This window comes from Rhipicephalus sanguineus, chromosome 6 (genome assembly GCF_013339695.2).
Source record: "Rhipicephalus sanguineus isolate Rsan-2018 chromosome 6, BIME_Rsan_1.4, whole genome shotgun sequence".
Lineage (NCBI taxonomy): Eukaryota > Metazoa > Arthropoda > Arachnida > Ixodida > Ixodidae > Rhipicephalus > Rhipicephalus sanguineus.
In genome coordinates, this window is record NC_051181.1 from 172442810 (window position 1) to 172467553 (window position 24744).

General features: G+C 45.1%; 1 protein-coding gene across 1 annotated transcript in view; it reads right to left on the reverse strand.

Annotated features, from left to right (window-relative positions):
* Positions 1 to 936: 936 nt before the first annotated feature.
* LOC119397714 (uncharacterized) overlaps positions 937 to 24744 on the reverse strand; it is a 31113-nt gene continuing 7305 nt past the window's right edge. The window contains exons 4-5 of the mRNA XM_049416674.1: positions 1503 to 1688; positions 937 to 945 (exon numbers count right to left, since the gene is read on the reverse strand). Coding sequence (XP_049272631.1) covers positions 937 to 945; positions 1503 to 1688 — 195 coding nt within the window. The remainder of the gene's footprint in view (positions 946 to 1502; positions 1689 to 24744) is intronic.

Sequence of the window (24744 nt, forward strand, 5' to 3'; positions counted from 1 at the left end):
CTGTCTGAGAGTTACCCCTGCTTTGGTAACATGCACCTGCTATTTCTAGCATCCACATTCAACACAAGTGCACCCAACGACACGGTCAGCAGGAAATGAAGCAAACACTGCAATGTCTGCTCTATGAGACAAATACACCTATTTTGTATGTGACACCAGTTTTTCTGCTGCAGCTTATAAAGATCCAATGCCTCTCCAGCTCATCTAGATGTCGTTTATGCTATCTTTCAGTGCTGGTTAAAATCATGCAAGTTCAATATTATAAGCAATGCAAAAAAAAGAATACTCACAAAGACCAGTATGTATATGACATATGCTATGCAATGCTGATGGCAGCCCTTGGTGCTTGAAAGAGCCATGCAAGAGAAATTATTGCTTATCTCCACATCTCCCGAAAAAGGGAGAGGGGTGGTTGCGTACATCTGACAATTGAAGATAAGATTACTGTAAAATAGCCTTTAAAGCATGAAACATTGAGTTGAAACAATGATTTTATTCATTTTAGTATAATGTAGTAGCATTTATACAGCTGTTCGATTATCCACACTGGGTGCAGCCATTTTGCACTCTAGGATGGGTGCACACTGCTATTATTGAGTGTTAGATATCTGCAGATTGAATGAATTAGTCATATCAGTGTGCTCCCAGCCCAGTATTCAAATGATGCAGGTGAAAAGGTTTATATAAGACAACTTGAGGGGAGTGTTTGCTTTTCTGAAGCTTGATGGCATGGATAATATACAGAAACTAAACTGGAAGGCATGATTACAAGATTTGAGTACTCATGGAGGGAAAGGAGAAGAGGGGAAGGCACACGGAGCAACTATTACCCCTTAGAAACAGAAAAGATATTTCCTGAACATATAGGTAATAGCAGCTGTAAAATTAGAATGGCATGCTCTAGTGGCTCTAAGATATAAACATGACGTGGCAAATTTATCCACCCTGAAACAAAGGAGACACTATTAACAATTACTGTAATCACTGCCCTATGTTCACTTCACCCTGGTCATTGCCATCTGCCATTGCACACACAACGATGGCCATTTTTAACATATGTGTGCAAGGTTCCACAGCACTTAGGCTTTTTACAGTGTCTCTTGATCATAATTTTTTTGTTAGTTCAAGAAACATTCTTATAAGCTTTCATATTTTTTAACTAAGAGTGCTGGCTGGATTTATTCGTAAGTTTATTATTTTGTTGTTGTTACAATCGTTTGGTCAACACAAAATAATAATGCGACATAGTCCACACCAAAGTGAAGAATTATAGGTTCCTGAACAAAATTTAACATCCGTAATTTTAATTTCTTGCTGAGCAAGAGCGGGGCTGTTATGCCAAGTGAAAGGAGCCAGATCTACAGTTTTTAAAAACGTTAAGATAAAGATTAAAGATAAGTGTTCAACAAATTTGTGCATCCCTGCACTTATAAAGCATTGGACACAAGAAACTCATCACTTGCACAGTCTGGTGATACACACAATACAATCCTAGAACTTACCCTCTGAAATGCTGTCATAAGCTCACGCCTCTCATCCCGGCTGACGTTATTCCGGGATGCCTGGAGCCAGCGCCACTCGGCTTGCGCCACATGAAAGTGGCAAAGTAGCTGCTTGCTCTCAGGCCAAGTGGCACACAAGGCAGCCTTCTCGGCTGCAAAATTATCCGTCATGAACGTTTGTGGAGCCTGCAGATTGCAATCACAAAATTGGTTTTGGTGAAATTTCTTAGCCATCAGCTTTGGCTGCAAAAAAATTGCTTTGCCTTTTTTGTGTGTGAGCACAGTATAATGCTGTGTCTTCAAACATTTTTCTTTTATTCAGACATTTCCCCGTTTAGCCCAAAAATAGTACAGTAGGGGGTTACAAACTTCAAACGAATACAGTTTCATTAACACTGCACGCCTGCTCACATAACAGAATGATAACAGTGATGGTTTAATAAAAAAAACAATTTACACACAGGTTTGCCCTGGCCCAGCATTCCACAATTTTGCATTCCCTAATTTCTGTATCATAGCATAGATGCATTCTTATTAGCCAAATATACAAACAGTGAATTGCATCACTATAGTAGAAATGAAAGGCTGTTTTTGCTAAAATAGCTAGCTTTGAGTGTGACCAACGCTGCTGCCACGAGCTCTGCTTGAGTGATGTTGGCTCCAGACTCGTTTGTCTGCCTGGCGCTTCAAGCAAGACAAAAGCACGGCCATTCCATTATCATGCTTTATCCAATAAAATTTGTTGCTGGGCTAGTTGGTGCATAGTTGAAATATAACACTGTGGTGCAACACGGGACAAGGACGAAAACGTCTCTTCTTCTTGTATTCGTCCTTGTCCCGTGTTGCGCCACTGTTTTATATTTTAATCATGCTTTATGCTGGTGCAGGGGATATATGATTGCACAAATCAGTTTCCCATTCTTCCATCACTGGAATAATTACATTTAAGAGCTTGCTCATAGTAAGTTGTTGCCATTTTTATTATTTCAATGATCTGAGAGGCTGCAGTTAACAATGGCCCAAAGCTTAGCTACATTGTTGTGACCAATTCTTATGACATGATCCAGCTTGAAGGGTGAAACACTTTTGATGGTTGTTCATCTGTTACTGAAAGCAACAGAGATATCTGCCAAATTCATGATTTTCTGTGCGACGCAACCAGTGCTTGCTCTTCTCAAGCGGTCGAGCAAATGAAGCACTCCGTTTAGGTTCTAGTCTCTCTCTCTTTTTTTGGTGCTTATCATGTTGTGTATGTTCTCATCACAGAACTTTCACTATGTGCTTACACAATGAATATTGCAAAGTCTCACTGAGTTTCTACTGTGTACATAAGCATTCATATATATGCAATGGTTGAATATGGATTAAAAAATTTTCTTTCTGAGAGAAGTACAAAGAGCTGTTTTTGTCATTATTTAAAAGGTCCTTGCGACACTTTTATAAGTAATCATCAAATGGTTTCGTTGATGGAGTTTAGAGCCTCACGAATTGACAGCCACAAATATTTTTAGAATCCATCAAGTATGAGCCGAGTTATGAAGATTTGTTGGCCACTTAAGTGCTTCCTCCTTTCGTACCAGCGAGCGCGCTGAAAACTACGCAAGGAGGAGGATGTGTGAGAAGGGGGCAAGCAAGAAGCCACGTCCATTCGTCAACACGCGTCATGACCAGCACGCGTCATGAGTTGAAAGCCCAGCGTTCGTCCGTGTGTAACGCCTTCTTCTTGTGTACGTGTTTTCAGTGTTTTCGCTGGTACCCCATTTTCAAGTTAATAATGCACCAACTGGCCCAACAGCTAGCGCTAATGCTTGATCACATTCCTTTTTTTCTTCAAACGCACGGCTTGCTTTCAATGTGATCGCATGCGAGCACATCACAAGATCCCGCGGCAGCCGCTGTAACTATACAGCTCACGATGCTCAAATCAGTAAATGGCAGTGGACTTTGTGTTTATTGCGATCATTTGGGTTTATGGCATCATTTGTCGAGAAAAGAGCAAGCGATTTCTAGCAGACTTTGAGAATTAATTGCAAATTCCAGGCTGCGTGCTGCACTATAATGTTTGGCTCACATGTTCTCGGGGACATTGAATACCAATCGGCAGCGTTTTCTGACAGTGCTGAACAAGTGTTGCAGGGGCGCTTTAAGACAACTACTTCTTCTTCCATGCTCCAAGACTGAAGTACAATGATTTATTTATTTATTTACAAGTTACCTGCGTTGCCTCAAAGGCGTTATCACAGGGGAGACATCTGCAGGATCATATGTTACATGTTTTACAGTGAAAAGCAACAAAAATATATGAAACAAGGTTAACATCAAGATAAACAAGGTGAAAGGACAATAGGTTAGCATGTTCAAAGGTAACAGAAAGTTTAAACAAAAAACTAGCACAATTAGACATTATTGTAAACACAATCGGGAATAAAAATTGTGATTATCAGGTACAGACACGTAGTCTTCCGGTAACAGGTTCCAATCTCGTACAGTTTGTGGAAAAAAAGACCTGCAAAAATGATTTGTGTTGCAACTGTATGCGTGTACTTTCTTGGAGTGGTCGTGCCTAGTCGAGCCGTAGGATATGGTTCCAACAGGTAGGTGCGGCTGTTAATGCCTGTTTGATTATAAAAAATACGGTGGAAAAATTTGAGCCTTAAGTTTTTTCTTCTAGCTTCCAGCCCAGCAATGCTTTTAATTCAGTGACACTTTGAAATGGGTTGTAATTACTGGAGACGAATCGTGCAGCCTGATTTTGAAGCTTTTCTATTGCTTTTATCGAAAAATAACATAAAAGATACAAGTGATACTAAAGACAAGATTATTTTGCATGATTGAGATTATGATCTAATAATATGGCTCATACTGGTTATGGATATTATCAGCAGGATCATTGTGGCATATTAAAAGCATTACTTGTGAGCTACCTATGAAATATGCAGACTGAAATGTATTTGAGTATTTCAGTTATCCTAAAAACGTGCAGGAAGTACATTTCCAGAATGAAAACAGCTCTACAGTACAGTGAGACTTAAGCCACTCCCGTCGCACTGCATCCATACGTAGACGAGCTATCACTACTCGTAGCTATACATCACCTAACAAGGTATATTTAAGAGTGGGTGTGGCTAGAATGGGTGGTTTTAAATGCGAAGCATGTCTTAGCGAACCTCTGGCATTTTGAGCGTTCCTATCTACGTATCTGTCTATCTATCTATCTATCTATCTATCTAGCCGCCTACGTCTGGATGCTCTCATGATCGCCTCCTTAACTTGGTGTAGACCAAAATTTGCATGGGAGGGTAAGAAGGTTTGACAAATATGATTGCCGGGTCATGACATGAATAACGTTAAAGTCCTCTCGCGTACGTCGTCAAACCCTTTCCACTAAACACGTGTGGCACATACCCGTTGACCACAGGCCGCGGTGTACGGGTATGCGCCACAGGTCATTGACAGTTTATATCTACCCAGGAACGGCGAGAACAGACATTGGTAACTTAAATGCTGAGCGTTAAGGAAAACCAACATCGGCAGCGTTGACTCAACGAATGGAAAGAATGAAAATTAGGATCCCAGCAGGAATCGAACCCAAGCATTTTACGTGGCAATCAGGTATTCTACCACTGAGCCACGTAAGGTCTATAAACTGGTTTGGAAAAACAGCCTACGCAGGCGTAATATCGGTGCAATGTGAATTGTGGTTGTGGTGCCCACGAAACACAAAACCTCTAAAAAACTTCTTGAAACGACTAAAAAGGTATGCAGACATCTAGGTATATTATGCAACGTAGAATAAACGTTTTTCACAAGAAGTTTTTTAGAAGACGTTGAAAAAACGTTTTTTACAAGAAGTCTTTTTAAAACGTTTAATGAACCTTTTTTTCTAGAGCTTTTGCCATTAAAATGCGCACATATGAACTTCGGTCGCTCGTATACGTTCGTAATCGCAAATATTGGTCGCCTGAACCGCATGCGCAATAAAAAGAAAGGGTAGCGCGTTTATATTTATCCCCATTTTAACATGTGAAGATCGGTAAACCAAATTTTCCCATCTTTTAGCCCACCATGCACGTGAAGGATACAAAATCATTCGCCGAACATCGATCATCATCGCTTAATCGATGAAATAAAATGTGATACAATGTATGCGCAGTATGGGGACCGAGAGTGCCCCCGGACCCTTCCAGCGTCATCTCCAGTTAGTTCGTTCGCGCGCAGACCATGCTTGCTGAGGCGCGCTCCTAGCGAGGGCGGAAGAAAAGCGCCTTTTCCTCTCCACAACCTCGCCTCATCCTCCCGCCGTCGGGAGGCAAGACATGGCCTCCGAGATGGCGGGCGCGTCCGCCATCTCGGAGGTCGAGACATGTCGCCACCTATGGTCGCCATTGGTCGCCACACACTTCGTCATTCTACGTCATCGTGTCGTGCGCTCTCATTGGCCGCCCGTGACGCCGCTCTGGCGCTCTCGCTCCCTCTCCACCGAAGCCGCCGACGATAACTGCGCAGTTATTTTCAAGCGTTTCAAGTTGGGAGTGGATATTCGCCCGGCATCCGGCTGAATTGCGCGAGCGGAGCTTGGCCGGCAGTGTCTCCTCATTGGCCGGCTGTAGTCACATGGTTAATGCCGGCATCCTGTGGCAAAAAGCGCTTTGCCGGCACGGGTATTTGCCGAGTGTCATTTCGCGAGCGGCCGTCAAGCGAAGAGTGCCGGCATTTAGTGAGAGAAGAATTATATGCCGGTAGTTTAACTTACCCACGCCGTCGCCACATCTGAAAACGCACGCCGTGACGGCAACAGTTGTCCGGTTCTGGTTTGGCCGGCAGTTTGCTTTTGCGGCCGGCCGTCAAGCGACGAGCGCCGGCACTTAGCGCACGGGTATTTGCGAGTTTCATTTCGCGAGCGGCCGTCAAGCGAAGAGTGCCGGCATTTAGACCCACGCCGTCGCCACGTCTGAAAACGCATGCCGTGACGGCAACAGAGTTGTCTGGTTGTGGTTTGACCGGCAGTTTGCTTTCGCGAGCGGCCGGCCGTCAAGCGACGAGCGCCGGCACTTAGCGCGGAGACAATTATTTGCCGGTAGTTTTACTTATCAATGGTATAGCCTCCCCTGAAAACAGGCAGCTGTGACTACTACGACGGCACAAGTCGTCCGGTTGTGGTGTGACCGGCAGTTTGCTTTCGCAAGCGGCCGGCCGTCAAGCGACGAGCGCCGGCACTTAGCGCGGAGACAATTATTTGCCGGTAGTTTTACTTATACATGGTATAGCCTCCCCTGAAAACAGGCTGTGACTACTACGACGGCACAAGTCGTCCGGTTGTGGTTTGACCGGCAGTTTGCTTTCGCGAGCGGCCGGCCGTCAAGCGACTAGCGCGGAGACAATTATTTGCCGATACATGTCAAGATAGTGTGACGGAGTCCCGTCACGTCGGTGACAAACATGGTGAAATAAAGGGTAAAAAAATCACCGACGATTACAATACCACCTAATATTCTGAGCGCAACTGTTTTGGTGTTATCAGTGCCCTTAGTGGTAAAATTCTTGAAGAAGATGTGGAAACAAAGCCAGATTTGCTGAACTGTGGTGTTTTGGATGAGTGCATGGACATCAACCTTGTAAGGCCCTTTTTCAGCAGTGATGCATGGCTCGCTATAATGAGCACAGTGAAGGTGAAACATCAATGCCCCAGTGGGAATGTGAACAGTGTCACGAAGAGCTTGAGAAATTTGACTCTATTTTTTGTGATTGGTGTCTCTGTTGGTACCATATACCTTGCACATTGTTGAAGAGGCAGCCAAAAAAGAAACTGTGGCATGTTCCAAGTGTGTGTGACTAATATATACGTCAACATTGTACATTGGCTTTCACGTCAACATTGTACAAACAACTTAGTTACTTGTTATTGATGGCTTGCATTGATGTCATTGAAAGCACCGTGTTGGAGCACCAGCATGTGGGGACGCGGTGTTTGCGATGCCACATTATTGTTATCAAAACATCACATGCATGACTTTTGTTATTTGCACACAGAGATGTACCTGCCATGTTCTTTTCACATAGACGAAACTTGTTTGTCATCAGAGCCACCATCGTGCAGTGCCCGTTCATTCAGAAGCTGCGTCTATGACATCATGTGCAAGCCATTCTGAAATGACCTTTTGTGTACCATGCAACAACAACAAAAAAAGTGAGAAATGTCATGGAAACAATGAAGGGTTTGACCGGCACTGTAGCTGGTATCATACCCCTACATCTGATTTGAGGTAGCCAAAGAAGAAATTGTGCAATGTTCCCACTGTGGGTGACTTTTGACAATATTTATGTGCATATCTTCCATGTTAAAATTGTGTAAGCTGAGGCGTGCTACTTTTTTATATCACCTGACGTTACCGTTTGTGTAGCGTTTGACCTCTACTAAATGCCATTATCATACCCCTCCATCTGATTTGAGGTAGTCAAAGAAGAAACTGTGCAATGTTCCCACTGCGGGTGACTTTTGACAACATTTATGTGCATATTTTCCATCTTAAAATTGTGTAAACTAAGACTTGTGTTACCTTTTATAACGCCTGAGATTACTTTTTGTGTACTGCGCAACAAGAAAAAAAAAGCAAAGTGAGGAGTGTGTTGTCGACATTCAAAGACAAATTCAGGATAAGATGGAAGAAGCTTGCAGAGAGTAAAAAAATCCTTGAAAAGGCATGTTGCTGGAGCCAACATTTCGACAGGTGGACTTGTTATCATCAAGGCTGCCCTGACAAAGCAGGCCCGTTTGTTGAAATGTTGGCTCCAGCGACATTCCCTGGCCAAGGACTTTTTCATCTCATAAAAACACACAAGATGTTCAGTAGCGCCTTTGTTGATATCATACATAGCCCTACCATATGTCATCAGAAGGAAAGGAGATGACTCTTAAGGGCTTGTTTTCTATGTTAGACACAATATTCATCTGAGTTCTCATTAATATATGTCGTCAGAGGCAGCCAAAGAACAAAAAATATGTAACTTTCGTGTGAGTATTGTGCATTTCAGAATTTTTCGTAACCTCTAAATGTCTGACGTTAATTTTGGCAACATGGAAATAAAAAATTGAAACACGACCCCCCCCCCTTTTTTTTTTCACTCCAATGTGCACTATGAAAGGCAACGGTACACTTGCGAAGTTCGCAGGGCATTCTAAGTGGATGATATACCGTCAGGTTCTGACTGAGTTAAACGAAGTAACAGCGCAAATGCCGGTCAAACCACAACCGGACGACTTGTGCCGTTGTAGTAGTCACAGCATGTTTTCAGGGGAGGCTATACCATGGATAAGTAAAAACTACCGGCAAATAATTGTCTCCGCGCTAAGTGCCGGCGCTCGTCGCTCGACGGCCGGCCGCTCGATCGCGAAAGCAAACTGCCGGTCAATTACCACAACCGGACGACTTGTGCCGTCGTAGTAGTCACAGCCTGTAAGTAAAACTACCGGCAAATAATTGTCTCCGCGCCAAGTGCCGGCGCTCGTCGCTTGTCGGCCGGCCGCTCGCGAAAGCAAACTGCCGGTCAAACCATAACCAGACAACTCTGTTGCCGTCACGGCATGCGTTTTCAGACGTGGCGACGGCGTGGGTCTAAATGCCGGCACTCATCGCTTGACGGCCGCTCGCGAATTGAAACTCGCAAATACCCGTGCGCTAAGTGCCGGCGCTCGTCGCTTGACGGCCGGCCGCAAAAGCAAACTGCCGGTCAAACCAGAACCGGACAACTGTTGCCGTCACGGCGCGCGTTTTCAGATGTGGTGACGGCGTGGGTAAGTCAAACTACCGGCATATAATTGTTCCCTCACTAAATGCTGCGGCATCTTCGCTTGACGGCCGCTCGCGAAATGACACTCGGCAAATACCCGTGCCGGCAAAGCGCTTTTTGCTACAGGATGCCGGCATTAACCACGTGACTACAGCCGGCCAATGAGGAGACACTGCCGGCCAAGTTCCGCTCGCGCAATTCAGCCGGATGCCGGGCGAATATCCACTCCCTTTCAAGTTGAATATCCTTTCTCCGTCTTTTCGGAATGTGCTTCTTGTTCGTCCTGCTATTTTTTCGTGTCAAAACTCCAGGACCTCATTGTCTTCCAAACATCCAACAGACGTAAGTGTTATTTTTAGTTTTCCGCGCGAAAGGGTCTGCCATGGAAAGAAAAAAGAAAGCTATCGGCTCCCTATCGCGTCGGCAAAAACATCGCCGACTTCATGCTGCAGTTGAGCCGCTTTTTCGCCACACACTAAACAAAAATAACCAGAAACGGGAGTAAACTGCTTGTCCTCTAGCGCACAACCTTTCCTGGGTTTTTTTTTACACGTACCAGTCGCGGTAAAAATTTACTCTCACGCTAACCGAGTTTTTGAACGTAGGAACGGTAGTAATTATTTACCCCGCTGAGGTTTTCAGCGAGTATAGTAAGAGTAATTTTTTACTGCCTTTACAATGTTTTTCCGGTGATTTCTGAGAGTTTTCTCGCGGTCGACAGTTTCTTTTGGCTGATGTAGTAGTATTTATTTACTCCCCTAACTCAGTTTTCGCGGCTATTTCTGGTGGTTAAAAAAAAAAAAAGGAGCGCGATTGCACCATGATACATCGAAATTCGAATTTAATCAACGTAGAAAACACAGTATCCATGACATATATAGAGATAAACACATACACAAACACATATACATACACACGCACACACACACAACCAATGCAGAATAAAACACCACTTCAACCGACTGCTCCGCTGTACAACCGTACGCCGGCCACCCGGTATATATAGGCACCGCATCTTGACCCGCCATGTAGTGCAGGTAGGAGACTTATGTTTTGCTTGCTTTAACAATAAAGATTCACAGCGCACGCGTAAACTTTTAAGTTTGGCGGCAAGTCGCCATGAGACACACCGACCTTTTTAGTACAAACCCGCCTTATCTCACCTTTTTGATTATCCAATTATTCGCTGGCACTCCGTGTTTGCCGCACCCGCGTTAAGGCCAAACCCCATATACGCGAAAATGCACGCGACAGCGACGAGCGACGCGACGTAGATCGTCTTCGCGCAAGCGGTCGCTTGCATGGGCGAACCCCATTCACGCGACGGCTTCAGCGAGCGATCTCCACTGTTGCTGGCATGAGGGCGTTTACTCGTGCCAAAAGTGGCCCGTAGTCAGCGGTATGCAATGTAAAATACGATGTTTTGTTGCTTAAAGGTACATAAAATGTTTATCGTTGTCTTGCAGCATTTTTTTCGATCCCATCACTGCTGCTACGTGCCGCCAAGCCGCGTCACAGACGGCGCGGGACTTGTAGTTCCCGTCCCTGAGGGCACGTTCGCGTTCAACAACGTCAACGTTGCGCTCGTCGCCGTTGGCCATGTTGATGAACGTTGTTGTTGATGCGCGTCGATAAGAAAGTGGCGACAATCGGCAGTACGTCACTGATGCATCTGGTTCCGGTGTTTTGCTATTGGCTGCTTGAGCACAGCACTTCCGGGCGACGAGCGACGGATTCCAAATCTGAAAAACCGAGCGATCGCGCGAAAACGACCACGCGACACGTCGCGCGAACGGCTCGTTTCGTCGCTCATAGCATCGCTCGTCGCTGTCGCGTGCATTTTCGCGCATATGGGGTTTGGGCTTTATAGTGCCGACGCACAAACCCGCAAAATATACCTATAGCACACACAAACCATGGCCACTCAACAATTTTTCCATTGCGCAGCGGTGCACAAACACAGTAGCAGCACAAATCCAGGAACGCCGGCGAAGTAGAGCGGCGCCGCGCCTGTACCGACGGCATCGCTAGGCCTTTTCGAGGAGCACGGCTATACGATGAAAGACAGCTGGCGATTTCCTGAGCATTCTTCGTCGTTGTTATGTTAGACACAAATTAAAAATAACAGGTGACTGCTATTCGCGGTGTCTTACGGAGCGATACACTTTACAACGAACGAGACGGCTCGCAGGCCCGGTTTTCACCGTGCTCGTACTCGCAGTCCACCGGCGGCCGCACGTTGGGTTCCGTCTGCCTCGTATCGGTGCTCGCCTTCACGCTAGATGTTTCACAGCGGCGGCCGCATGGAGCGAAATACACAGTTTGGAATGTACACAGTTCGGACTGTTCTGTGAAACAAAATCTATGCGACGCTGGTTTCACCTGCTCCGGCGACGCACTCACATCGGCCGCTGGCCGGCTCGGTGCCGACGACGTAGCGAAGCCTTTTTCCGATCGCTTCGAAGTTGTAGCCGGTCACCCTCTAGGAAGCAACCACGGACGATCACACGAGCTTGACTTTGTTGCCGCTGGGAGTGTTCTCCGTAGCTCTTCGCGATTCGGCACGGAAGCGAGGTATCCGCGCCGTCCAGGCTCGAAGCCTTGCACTCGTACGCGCACGGCCGCTCGATGATAGAAGCACCTCAGATCCAGCCCGCTGTGCTGCAGCCGGACGGCGACGCGAGTTGAACTTGGCATCCCCACAACCAAACATATACACACACGCCTGTCTCAAGGGCCACTAGACGACATATGCCAATGATTTGGGAAAAGCTGCAGCACGGCTTTCAAGCAGGTTTTTTTCTTCGAGCAAGTCGTTTCGTTCACAGACTGCTTTTCTCGCTCGTTGAGCTTCTGCAGCTGCAGTTCCATTACCAGCTTTGAAAAAAAAAAAAAAACTGGAAGGGGCGCTCATCGGCGGACAAAAGCCGCCGAAGCGGAGGGCGCGGGGGAGCGAAGGGCGCGGGCGAGGTCACATGATAAGAAACTCTCAAACGGTGGTTAAAAATCACGTGACAGAAAACACCCCACGTAGTAAAATTGGATTATGACATCCTTTTACTACGTCCATCAGAGGTGGTGGTAAAACTATGTCATGTGCCACTTTTACTCCAACACGAGGTAGTAATTTTAGGAGCGAGGGAGTTTTCAGAGGTAATGAGCCGCAAAAACCCCAATCTCGGCTAACTTTTGCTTACAGTGCAGACCGCCTCGATGCAAAATAATGAAAGTAACCTTTCAGCACAAAACTCAACTACTGAAAACGTAGACAATGCCTGCCTGGCTACAATCTGTGTTGAGGGTGATGAATGTGAAAGTGCGTCACCTGAACCCGCCGACAGGTCACCTGAACGAATTACACATGAGAGCGCCAGCTCATGCCCGTGTTCAAGTAACTTTGCTGTGAGGCCTTAGAAGCATGTGCAGAAGGCGTCAAAACGTATGCTTCGAAAATGTTCCGATTTGTCATAATTTTTGAAAGACATAGGGTAAGCTGTTGCACGCACATGCTTGGCTGACTTCATTGTGCCATTTGCGTGCAGGTTGAAAATAAAGTTCTCAGTATTGCCGAAACCACGACACGATTGTGATGGCCACCGTTGTGGAGGAACTCGTTGATTTTGCTTACCCGGGATTCTGAAACATACCTAAATTTAAGCGCATTATGTGGGCAATATCAACTGTTCAGCTGCACTTTCCTTTGGCTGTTACAAGTTTTCTACTGTTAACTAGGTTTTGCTGTTGTGCTTGTGTGTATTTGTGGTTGAAAGTTGCAATTTTTGCAGCTTCTATTATCAACTTCGTTAGTTCAACTCTATTAGCTAATAAAACCTTTGTGTTCTGAAAGAAAGGTTCCCACTCACATGCTCTACACTGTAACGCCAGACATCCATTGTGTTTACAAGATTACAATGCTGTCTTATAAATGCCATTGTATGTACCGCAACTAGGCAGGACAACAGAAAGGAACAGACGAACACTGTTGTCCTGTCTAGTTGTGCTACTTACGATGGTATTTACTATGTCGAGACACTAACTCACCCAACATTCGCTCGCCTCTTTCAAAAATGCTCTCTTAACCTATCATTCCTGCAGTGGCCCATTTCTCGGCATACTGCTTACCGCATGAAAGAGGTATCTGATAAATGACAGCTTCTCTGCATTCCAGAAACTGTGTCCTATGTTGTTTCTTGCAGGCAGTCGTCGTCTTTAGTGCTTGAGTGCTGATTCTGCAAATCGATTTCAGCTTGCATCGAGCTGAAAAAAATCAAAGCATATCCACGGAGTGAATGATGATGAGTGGGCGAAGCTGCGGAGGTTCATCGGTAAACCGTGAATCTTCCGTGAATTCTGCCCAGTACATCATCACCGACGTGTGATCGGGCGCGTTTATACTAAAGGTTCGATGAGTTATGACGACTTGCAGCTCACTTTAATTTTACATGTACGCTGTGAATTTTCATTGTTTAGAAAACCATTGCTTTAGAAAACATCTGGCGTCTTTCGTTAAGCAGCTGGCGTCTTTTCGTTTTGCTTTAGAAACATCTGGCGTTCTTTCGTTTTGATTTTAGAAAACATCTGGCGTCTTTCCTTGGTTTATTTCATCAATCAACGGCGTTTTGAATAAAATTTTTATTGTTTAATCACGCACAGGAGAAATCTCACCAGGCACTACCTTGGAGGTAAACAATGGCTGCTAATGGGAATGAGACACAGAAGAAGTCGGCTTTTAGCTAACACTTACACTTCTACTTCTACTAACGTTTCCTACTGGAACATGCCAATGGCTGCTAATGGGGAATGAGAGACAGAAGAATTCGGCTTTTAGTTAACGCGCACGCTGCGAATTTTTTATTGTTCAACAACGCACAGGAAAAATCTCCCACCGGCATCACCTTGGAGGTCAAGATCTGGTACTAGCGTTACGACTGGTTACGCACTACTACGACTACGAGGGACGAACGGGTGCCGCCTTAAGGAGCTTCGCCCCTAAAAAACTACTTGCACATTAGCACGTGATGCCAACCTTTTTATTCTGTACTTGAATAGCGCAACAACTCAACGGAACACATAGCACATTGGAAAGATTCACACACAACACGTCACTCAAACAAAGGTGTTAGTCGCAGAGGTCCCGATTAGGAAGTACCGCTCCATTGCTCTGGTCTGCCATTCCAACAGTGATGTTGCTCAAGAAGGAATAGCTGTTGTGCCACACTTGCACGAAATTTTGCACTACATAATAAGGTTGATGTCACTTGCTAAAGTACAAATAGTGTTTCCGCTCCATGAAAGCTGAAATCGATTTGCAGAATTAGGAGCCAAGCATCGAAGAAGACAACTGCTTGCCAGAAACGACATAGAATGCGGTTTGTGGAATGTGGAGAAACTGTCGCTTATCAGATACCTCTTTCCTGCAGTAAGCAGTATGTCGTGTAAACAAGCAGCTGCATGAATGATAGGTTAAGAGAGCATTGTAATCTTGTAAATAAAGCCAATGATGGGTGGCTTGCATTGTCCTGTAGAACGTGTGGGTGTGAACCTTCCTAGCAGAACTCAAAGGTTTTATCAACCAAAAGAGCTTAACTAACGAGATTGATAACACTATGAGCTGCCAAAATCGCAAATATCCATACCACTCGCCTTAGTACTCTGTCCCTGTCCTTGTCAGATAAAGAATAGACTTTCTGGAATGTGCAGTAGTCTGTGAGTTTATGAGTGTTATGTATATCTAAAAATGAAATGGAAAAAGACAAATCTCGGTGCATTGCTTCTTGGTGCAGTGTGAGTGCACCGGCATTGTACAACTGTTTGCCTCGTGTGCAATAAACTATTCTACTGAAAGTTAGTGCACATGTTGTCTCCATTTTTGTTCTTGTGTTGGTTACGCGAAAAAATTCTTTGCATGGGGGGGGGGGGGGTGCTACCAACTAGGGCGAATTTTTCCCTAAACCAGTGTCGCCCTGTGCTACGGTGTTTGTTGTCGTTTAACCAAACTAGCCTCTTGTTTCGTTTTATTTGTTTCTTTGTTATGCTGGTGTAGGTGCATGCTTGACTGAACCATTTTCTTGGCTCATCGTGCCTTTTGTGTGCAGGCTGAAATTAGAATTCCAGGTATTCCCAAAACCACGATATTATTGACTCACACCATTGTAGAGGAACTCTAAATTTTGCCTACCCAAGATTCTTTAACATATCTAAATTTACTTCATTGAGACAAAATAAGCCATTGAACTGCTCCTATTGACGTTTACAAATGTTCGATGATTTAGCAAAGTATTGCTGCTGTGCTCGTGTGTTTGCCAAGACAGCCTTCCGATTTTTGTTGTGCTGATACATGTCTGATTGATTGAGACACGTTGCACTTTACTGTGCCTTTTGCGTGCAGGTTCTTGAACAAAGTCATCAATTCCATTGCTCCAGCCTATGTCAAGTGGCCAACATATTGTTTCGAATTGCTACAATAAAGGTTATGCATGATAACAACATTTGTTGGAATTTCGAATTTACTTTTGGAAGCGTGGTATAACGCATTCCATAAAACACAAGTAATGAAAATGGCCCGACATCAAAATGCTTAGATGTGTTGAGAACAATGAATTAAGGCAATGTCATGTCTGAATAAATAGGGCTAACTAATTCTTTGGCCAGAAGAACACCGGTATTTTGCTGAGATGAAAAATTCTTGAACACAGGGTGTCGCCGGAGCCGTTTCGACAAGCGGACTTTTCTTCAAGGCTGGAACTTGAAGACAAGTTAGTTTGTCAAAATGTTGGCTCCAGCAACACGCTAGTCAATTCGTTGTATCATGCCAGTGTTTTGCTATCACGTTTTAGCTGTTCACTGTCAAGCGTAATAGGTAAAGGGATGCCTGCGTAATATGGCGTCACATTAATTTCTCGAGCTACTCTAGCGAGCAAAATTGATAAGTCAAAAGAGGCAGAAGTTCAGGGGAAGATGTAAGCTTGAAGAGATGAGAAATTCTTGGACACGGGGTGTCGCTGGAGTCAGCGCTTCGACAAGCAAACTTGTCTTCTTCAAAGCTGTGAATTGACAAGTCCGCTTGTCGAAATCGCTCCAGCGACACCCCGTGTCGAAGAATTTGTCATCTCGTCAAGCTTCCATCTTCCCCTGAACATCTGCTTTTTTTTAATTATCAATCCTGCTCGCTAGAGTAGCTCCAGAAATTAATGTGACGCCATATTACGCAGGCATCCCTTTACCTATTACGCTTGACAGTGAACAGCTAAAACGTGATTGCAAAAGGCTGCATGATGCAACGAATTGACTAGGGCAAGCTCCTCAACAAGCTGGTTTGCATGAAAAATAAATGTCTAAAAAAGCTCTTAAAAAGATCTAGCAAGAAGTTTTTTAGAATTCTTGCAAGCAGTTTTCTAGACTTCTAATAACGTGGCGTTAGCACAGCTACAGGAAGTTTTCAAGCTGCTTACGTCTAAATAACATCTCAAATAAACTTCTAATATACTTTTGGAGTTTCCTTTCTAGATGTTTAGTAGAAGTTTTCTAGCTTTTCTTGTGTTTCGTGGGTGCTGGCTATCTAATTTTACAAGAAAGCAATAAACACTACATGATACTCCTACGATGTGTACTCCTACGATACAGGCGTCGTAGCAGATTAACGTCTGTAGTTCCAGTGCTGGCTCCGCTTTTATAGCAGTCTAATAAACATTATGTTTGTAGTTATATTACTCAGCAAGCTATACTGAAGCATTGTTCGACCCCGGAGGAATACATTAACGAAAGTTACATATGATATCCACATCACCGCACCGTAAGGTCCACTTCGTCCACCAGAACGCCGCAGTGTCCTCTTCATTTCTTACGACGCTGGGCGATGGCCTCATGCTGACCGAGGATGATGCCAGATTGATTGACAGCCGCTTTGTAGACTACGCTACGTAATCCACATACGCCCAGGTAGTCTACGAATACGACAAACACCATCCACTGATGTTGGTCTACGTAGCACTATCCAGGCCTACTAGCCTCGACGCCCTACATCACCAACGCGAAGGGTGGCTTCAGGTTCCGACATGTCGCCGGCTCTGTCGACAGACAATTTGTCGACACAATGACCGAGGCATCCACAAATTCCAACAGCTTTACTATACCTCATACTTCACTCAGGGTGTCGGAACGAAATGTTTTTCGTTTCGGTTTTAGTTTCGTTTCACCGCAAAAAGTTTCGTTTCGTTTCTGTTCCGGAACGAAAAAAAAAACGTTCCGTAACGGTTCGTAACGGTTTTTTTTTCTTTGTATAAAAAAAAGAAAGTATAAAAGCAGTAAAGCAAGCATTAAAAAAAAAACATTGGATTTGTGATGTAGTTACCTGCTCTCCTCTTAAAGGAACACTAAAGAGCAAAACGATTTTTCTCGCATTAGTAAAGTAGTTTTCCACGATACCAAAAACACCACGCTTGCTGCGAGAAGACGCTTAATAAGCGAGAAAACTCGCAAAAAGAAAATACAGGTGGCGACGCCACCTTGGAATTCCCGCACCATTTGCCGTGACGTCACGTATTTTTGACGGCGCCTGCTTGGGCCCACGTGGTTCTGAACCAGTTAAATCGAAGTACATTGTCCTCTGAGGGGGCCAGAGACTTGACATAACGATTTTGTGGAAATTTCGTCGGGCCAGTGGCGCAAAAATACGTTAAATGCTCTTTGAAATGTTTTACGTCACGAATTACAAAGTTCGGCGCGAAATTTAAAAATGAAACATTGAACTTGGTTTTCTCCTCTAATAATAAACCTATGGTGGTGAAATAAACAACACAAGAGTTCTCCGAGCACACTTTATCAATCTAAACCAATTCATTGTTTCTCTTTAGTTTCCCTTTAAGAAAGTGGGACAAGGGTAAAACACGTTCTTCAGAGGAGCGGTAGTAACTGTACCACGTATTCCTACCAACTAGCCCAAACCAGTATTCATTTCAAAGTCATAGTATTTATTTTCTCAAAAGAAAAATACGAATTTTTTTAGTTGGCTTAATTCTTTGTGTCAAGAGAGTGAGCACGATCTCAGAAACAGCACGTGATTGAGTGTACTCTCTGATGTGCGAGACCGCTGCTCTGATAAAAGGATCGCCAGGCCTGCGTGAAACACGCAGCAAGTCACAGCAAAAGCTAGAATAGCGGACTTTGTATATAGAGCCCGTTGTTATCTCTTGGGGCAACTAATACAAGTAAACATGCAACGTACCCACTACGTCATAAATCGTCGCAATTTTTCTGAAGTAGCGAAGTTCCCACTATGCCATTTTTCTTCATTCTTCGGAGAATCACGGTACCCGCTACACATCTGCAACGCATTATCTGCACTTTGTGCTGTGGCTGATAATGAAGAATTATGGCTGAGCACTTTGCAGTGGGTGGGAAGGAGTGTTGCGGAATGGGCGCCTCCATTCGATTCCAATTCCATTCCGGGGAATTAGAACTTGCCGCACTTCCATTCCTTTCAATTCCTCGGAATTAAAAAAACTTAGCCCATTGGCACTCAGGGAATGGCCTGACAGTCCGATTCCATTCCTGTAATTCCTCAACGTAGGAAAGGCATCTTGATAGTTTTATGGAGTTAAGAATGAACGCCCCATAAAGTTGATGTCATCAAATGCATTAAGAACTGCAAAAGTACGCAAAACACGTTGCCAAGGTCGAGGAATAGTAGCTTGGTGACATATATCGTGCAGTAGAACCACCCTACTAATTCCCATAGGAGCAGTTCTCCCGCTACCGATAGTATTTGCGTGGTCAACATGTTTGAACGAATGGTGGTGTTTCAATATTGTTTAAGCTTAAATCTGTTAATGCTAAAATGACGACATAGCGTATTTTTATGCTGACAAAAGCGCCTTTGCATTGAATACGGAACACTGGGTCGCACTGCCCGTCAGTACTCACGCTTGTCAAGCGCGCCTCGCAAGAATGGATGGGGTGAGGAGAACTTTCTGTGTTCGCCTGTGCGCAGGTATGCAATGTCTTCCTTGTCGCAAAGGTTATTTACGTGTTTCAGGTACTAAACTGCTCGTGAGATAAAGATCAGGCTGTGCATAGAGTATTCGCCACTTTCGGATGAGGGTATCAATGAGAACCAACGCGCAGGGGTAATTTGTTTCTCCCTTCGGTATCTGCTGGGATAATGCATTTGTTTGTACACTAACTTATGCCTCCGTTTGTAGTAGGCGCGTTGCTTATAAATGTACTGTGCTTGTAATCAGCTAAGCCGTTTTAAAAATACTGCTTTAGTGTTAACTTGCGAGGCTCTGACTTACTAACTTTTGAAGCTTGAAAAACAACACGTAGACGAAAACGTCCTCTATTTTCGGAAAAAGACGTAATTCCATTCCCATTCCATTCTTCCGAGCGTTGTCCCCATTCCATTGCAGGGTCGCGAAAATGTTGAAGATTCCGGAGTCATTCCAATTCCGGAGTGGTAACTCCGCAACACTGGTGGGAAGCATTAAACCACACACTCTTTGCGCTATTAGCATTGTGTGATGACTGGTTGTTATTTTACTCTTCTGCCACCCCTATATTACATATGTTAACGCGATTCCTTGCCGGACATGACGCCTGTATAGAGTATTTTTGCGAAGGAGTTACAAGCACCAGCGTGGCACTGTGGTGGAAGACCCGACTGCCACGCAGAGGGCGCGGATCCTAGAAATTTGTTTCTCATTTAATTTTTTTCTTATACCACGCGATAGCGGTCACGTACACCGGCGGCTGCGGACAACTATGGAGCCAAAATCGGCTGTTGTGATCTCATAACAACTTTCGTTGTAACAAACTTCAGCGCCGACAATGCCCTCTCCACTTTGGCCTGCTTGACAGGCGCGCAAAAGTCCACTTGCGTTAATATGAACATCTCTGGTTGCCACTGTTCTCGTTTTTCGCACAATTTCAACATATCTTTGCTTTGGATTTCCTGTCTGAGGTACGCGCTAATACTACACCCTGAGATATGCTCACATTGCATGAGCTCAGTTGTTCCGGACTGCGAAATTTTCCCGTGAACCGAAAAACGATTGAAAAAATTTCGGTTTCACTCCGGAACGAAATAATAAATAACGTTTCGGTTACGTTTTCGTTCCGGTCAAAAATATCGTTTTTTTCGTTTTTCGTTTTCGGTTTTCGTTCCGTTCCGACACTCTGACTTCACTACACATGGACCCCTCGTCACCACGATCACGACCGGATCCTATAACAAGTCATGACCAGCTGCTGGTGCTCACTGATCACGGTGATGATGCCCTTGTTCAAGAACTCTCAAGAAATTCTTAAACACATGCACACGGGTTCGTGAAACGTGCGTGCGTTCTCGGGACACGTAGAAGCACTACATATCAGCTTACCGCTTCTGGTGTTGGTAATACCCACGTTGCCATGGGCAGCGTTCATCATCATAATCATCATCATCAGCCTGTCTACGCCCACTGCAGGGCAAAGGCCTCTCTCATGTTCCGCCAATCAACCCGGTCCTGCGCTTTCTGCCTCCCACATGAATACACCAATTGGCAGCGTAAACAACTGGTTATATAACACATATGCGGCTCTTCGACATATATATATATGTGTGCGTATAAAATTGATACATATCTTCAGCGTCATTTTGTAACGTGTCGCTAAGTAAAAAACTTACGCCACAGTCACCTACCCGCCGCATGCTTCGCATAATATCGACTCCCACGGTACGTGGGATCTGCCGAATTTTTATATTAGACAGCTTCAGTACAGCGCATATTAAAAATAAAGGGCCCCAAGAACGCATTCACAAAGTGCTATACAGCATTTTGCGCTTGTGTACATGTGCTTTTTTTTTCAGATTTATAGTAGGACTGCTTGTATTTGCTGCGAGAAGATGGTGACACCTAGCAGCAATGTGAAGGCTCTCCATTTCAGATGAATCAGAGCAGCTGCGTGACTCTTCGTGTCAGTGGAACGAAAATCGGCAAATCAACTATCACTTGTGCACAAGTGACTTCAACTGTCACTTGTGTCGAACTAAGACGCGACGCATCCCCCTCTCACTGCACGTAACAACTCCAGCGTGGACAGGAGGCACCGCCACTGTGCACGAATTTTTGTTGCGCAGGCAGGCTGCCTTGTAGGTTTTGCAACTAGTCTAGAGCATCGCCGACCACATTATCGAAAAGCAGACGCTTAGAAATAGCTATGCCACCTATCAGTGTGTCACAACGACAGGATAATTTGCCCAATTGTTTGAACTTCGAGATGGTGCGCGCAGCGTGTCTCTTCGGAAACCGCTCCACGCACACCATTTCAAAGGCCGCACAAAGGCCGTAACCAACGTAACCAACGCACGTTTTGTTTTCGGGCCGACAGATGTCGCAACTGTTTTCAAGCATGCGGTTTTCTTTTTTTTTTTGCGCTAAGATCTGCGCTACGACATGCAATAACAGTTTTTATTTAATTTCTAAACAAACATTTCCAGAAATACAATGTCGTCTATTGCTGACTTAAAATTTCAGCTGACTAGGCTAAGCGTCTGAGCCAAGCCAAGCCAAGCACGGTCCACAAGATGGCGGCGCACACACAGTTCATAACGTAAAGTATCGCCTTTCGTTTTTCTTTTACGTTTTTTCGAAAATTCAGCCAGTGGATGCTCGTCTATAACTACTACTCTTCGTTTAGCTTAAATTCTTTAGAGCACATTTATTCTCGCCTTAAGTACGCCTGAAACCAGGTGTTTTACTCCCGAATTGCGCGAACGTTTGTATTGCTGTCTCAATAACGCCTTCAGTGAGTTACCTGTTTCGCATTGCGACCGCTTTTTCCAGAAATTACTCATGATGTTTGTCATCTAACGTTTAACAAGCCATCGGTGAAGCGCGTCGTAGTAGAGACGTTTTCCGCTGTTCCATGTGTCTTTCACGAATGACGTCGTTGAAGCATGGGAGCTGAAGGGTGAAGGTGAGGGCTTTCGCTCCTTAATTGTGAAGCTTTACTATTACGGCAGTAACACCTGCATGTGGCAGGCACGTGTGGAAACAATATTTGTTTTGCTTCTTGGTGCAGTTCTGCTAATGTTCTGCCTTACTTTAGGGAGCGAGTGGCCACAGTAAAACGTACTAACGTCATCGCTTGTTTTGTTAAGCACACCTGTTCGTGCCATTAGTAATGTTTTTGCAATACTCTACCCTTGCTTACATCGCGCATTTTACCAGTAGCATTGGAAAAGGTCTGACTGTCTTTAGCCGAGCTTGTGCAAGAGTTAATGCGGCTGTGTTTTGCTTACGGGCCCGTCATACGAGTTTCTGAAAGTACGTCAGGCTTTGCACATGTTCAGCCGTTATCATAATCATTGTGGTTGCAATAGTTTTAGCCTTCAACGAGACGCGACGTCTGCAGTGTATTCACTGCAAGACACAGCTTTAGGTGGCATTCGCACAGTGGTGCCTGCTGGCATACTGCTACAACCGAATTCAGTGAAATTGTAAAATGCTGATGTTTCGTTTGTTGTGTGTTAATTCTAAAATACTCGTGCCAGCAGCAAAAGGTGTCATGTCGTAGCAATAGCACACACGGATGGGGAAGACAACGGGACACGCGCTGATACCCGTGTCACACAGGCACTTTTGAAAGGCCATCCAGTCGATGGCTGGATGGCCCTTCACAACTCTTATCGCGCCACAACTCTGTCGACTTGATGCTGATGCCGCGCTGCTACACAGCAGTTTTGAATGGCTGTTGAGTGGTTCAGGCATTTCTTTATTTTAAGGCGCATCTTTATTTTCGTACTCATGTCACCTAGAGTTAAAGGGACCGACAACTGGACAGAACGTGTGATTAGATCCTGGTAGAAATGAAAAGACCGTGAAATATAGTGACAGATTCTAGCATCCTTTTCGCGTTGTGAGTAGGATTTATATTTTTAACCGGCACATCGCGCAGCCTAGCAGAAGAGCCTTGAAGCAGGATTATGAAGACGGTCACTTTGCTGTACGTAGTCTGATGCTCTCATGCGCGCCATAGTTGGTCCTAAAAGTTAGATTATGTATATTATTATCTATTACCGCTCTGTTATGTGTTGCCTACGAGGTAAAAGGAGTTGCACGGTGAGAAGCGGCGCTGCCTTCGCGGCTGCCAGTGGCCCATGGAGAGCCGCGGCGCATGCGCGCGGAGTGCCTGCATGCGCAGTAAACCGCTGCGCTCGAACACGAACAGCTATCGCGCTCACTGTTTGCAGCATGTGTTGTCGAGTGTGTATAAGACTTCGTATTCGCCGCAGATAGAAAAATTCTGATTAAAAATGTTTCACGGCGTTTTCCACGTTACCATTCCGTGGCTAAACACTCTTACCAATTAGCCTTCCAATGCGCTAAAGAAAACGGGTGCCCTAAAAATTAGTTGTCAGTGTTACAAGAGAGAGTTTATCATCAACAGCCACATCGCAGTGTCATCACCATCATCATCGGCGACGCCCCAGCTTCTGTTCAATAAACATGGCGTCCGGGTAGAACGAGTCTCCCTCGTCTCCTGTTTGCCGCCCTTGCCAAAGATATTTGAACATGGTGTCAGAAGTGGTGACAGGCATCGAGACAAGCAACACCGCGAGCGATGACTAAGCATGAGCCGCACCTTGAGTTCACCGATACGAAGCAACGACAAAGCTGACTGCAACTGCAACAATGGCAACCCACATGGCGATTGAGCCACCGGGGAAAATGTGCCTCACGGGAGATCTGTGCGCGAACTGGAAGTCGTTCAGACAGCGTTTTGACTTGTATCTGACTGCGACAGGCCAAAAAAAAAACAAGTCCGACGAGCAAAAGGTGGCAATGCTTCTAATGATTGCGGGACCTGCGGTCATAGATGTCTACAACACTCTTGATTTCGGCGAGGCAGCACCCGGCGCGGACCGCTCACGAGTACTGAGTGTTGTTCTGGAGCAGCTGGACAAGTACTTCGCCCCGAGAAGAAATGAAGTGTACTCAAGGTACTTGTTGCGATGCAGAAAACAGGAGAAAGATGAGCCCTTCGACTCCTTTCTCACGGACCTAAAAACGAGGGCACAAGACTGTAATTTCGAGGGACAGCGCGACAAGATGATACGCGATCAGGTAATCTTCGGCATCCACAACGAGGATGTCCGAATGAAGTTGCTTGAGCTCGAAGACCCGACTCTCGAAAAGGTCGCAAAAGTTTGCGCAGTGCATGAAAGCTCAGCAAAGCAGCTGAAGGCGTTCAGACAAGACGCAAGCAATCTGAGCCAAGACGCCGACCCTCTGCACGCTGTGAAAGCAACGAAGCAGAAAAGTGTGACAAAGATCCCCATCGCATCAACGAAAGTGTGCTGGTACTGTGGCACAGTTCACATTTTCAAGAAAAATTTATGCCCGGCATGGGGAAAAGAGTGCACTAACTGTGGCAAGCGAAACCATTTCGCAAAGCAGTGCAGGACCAGAGGTAG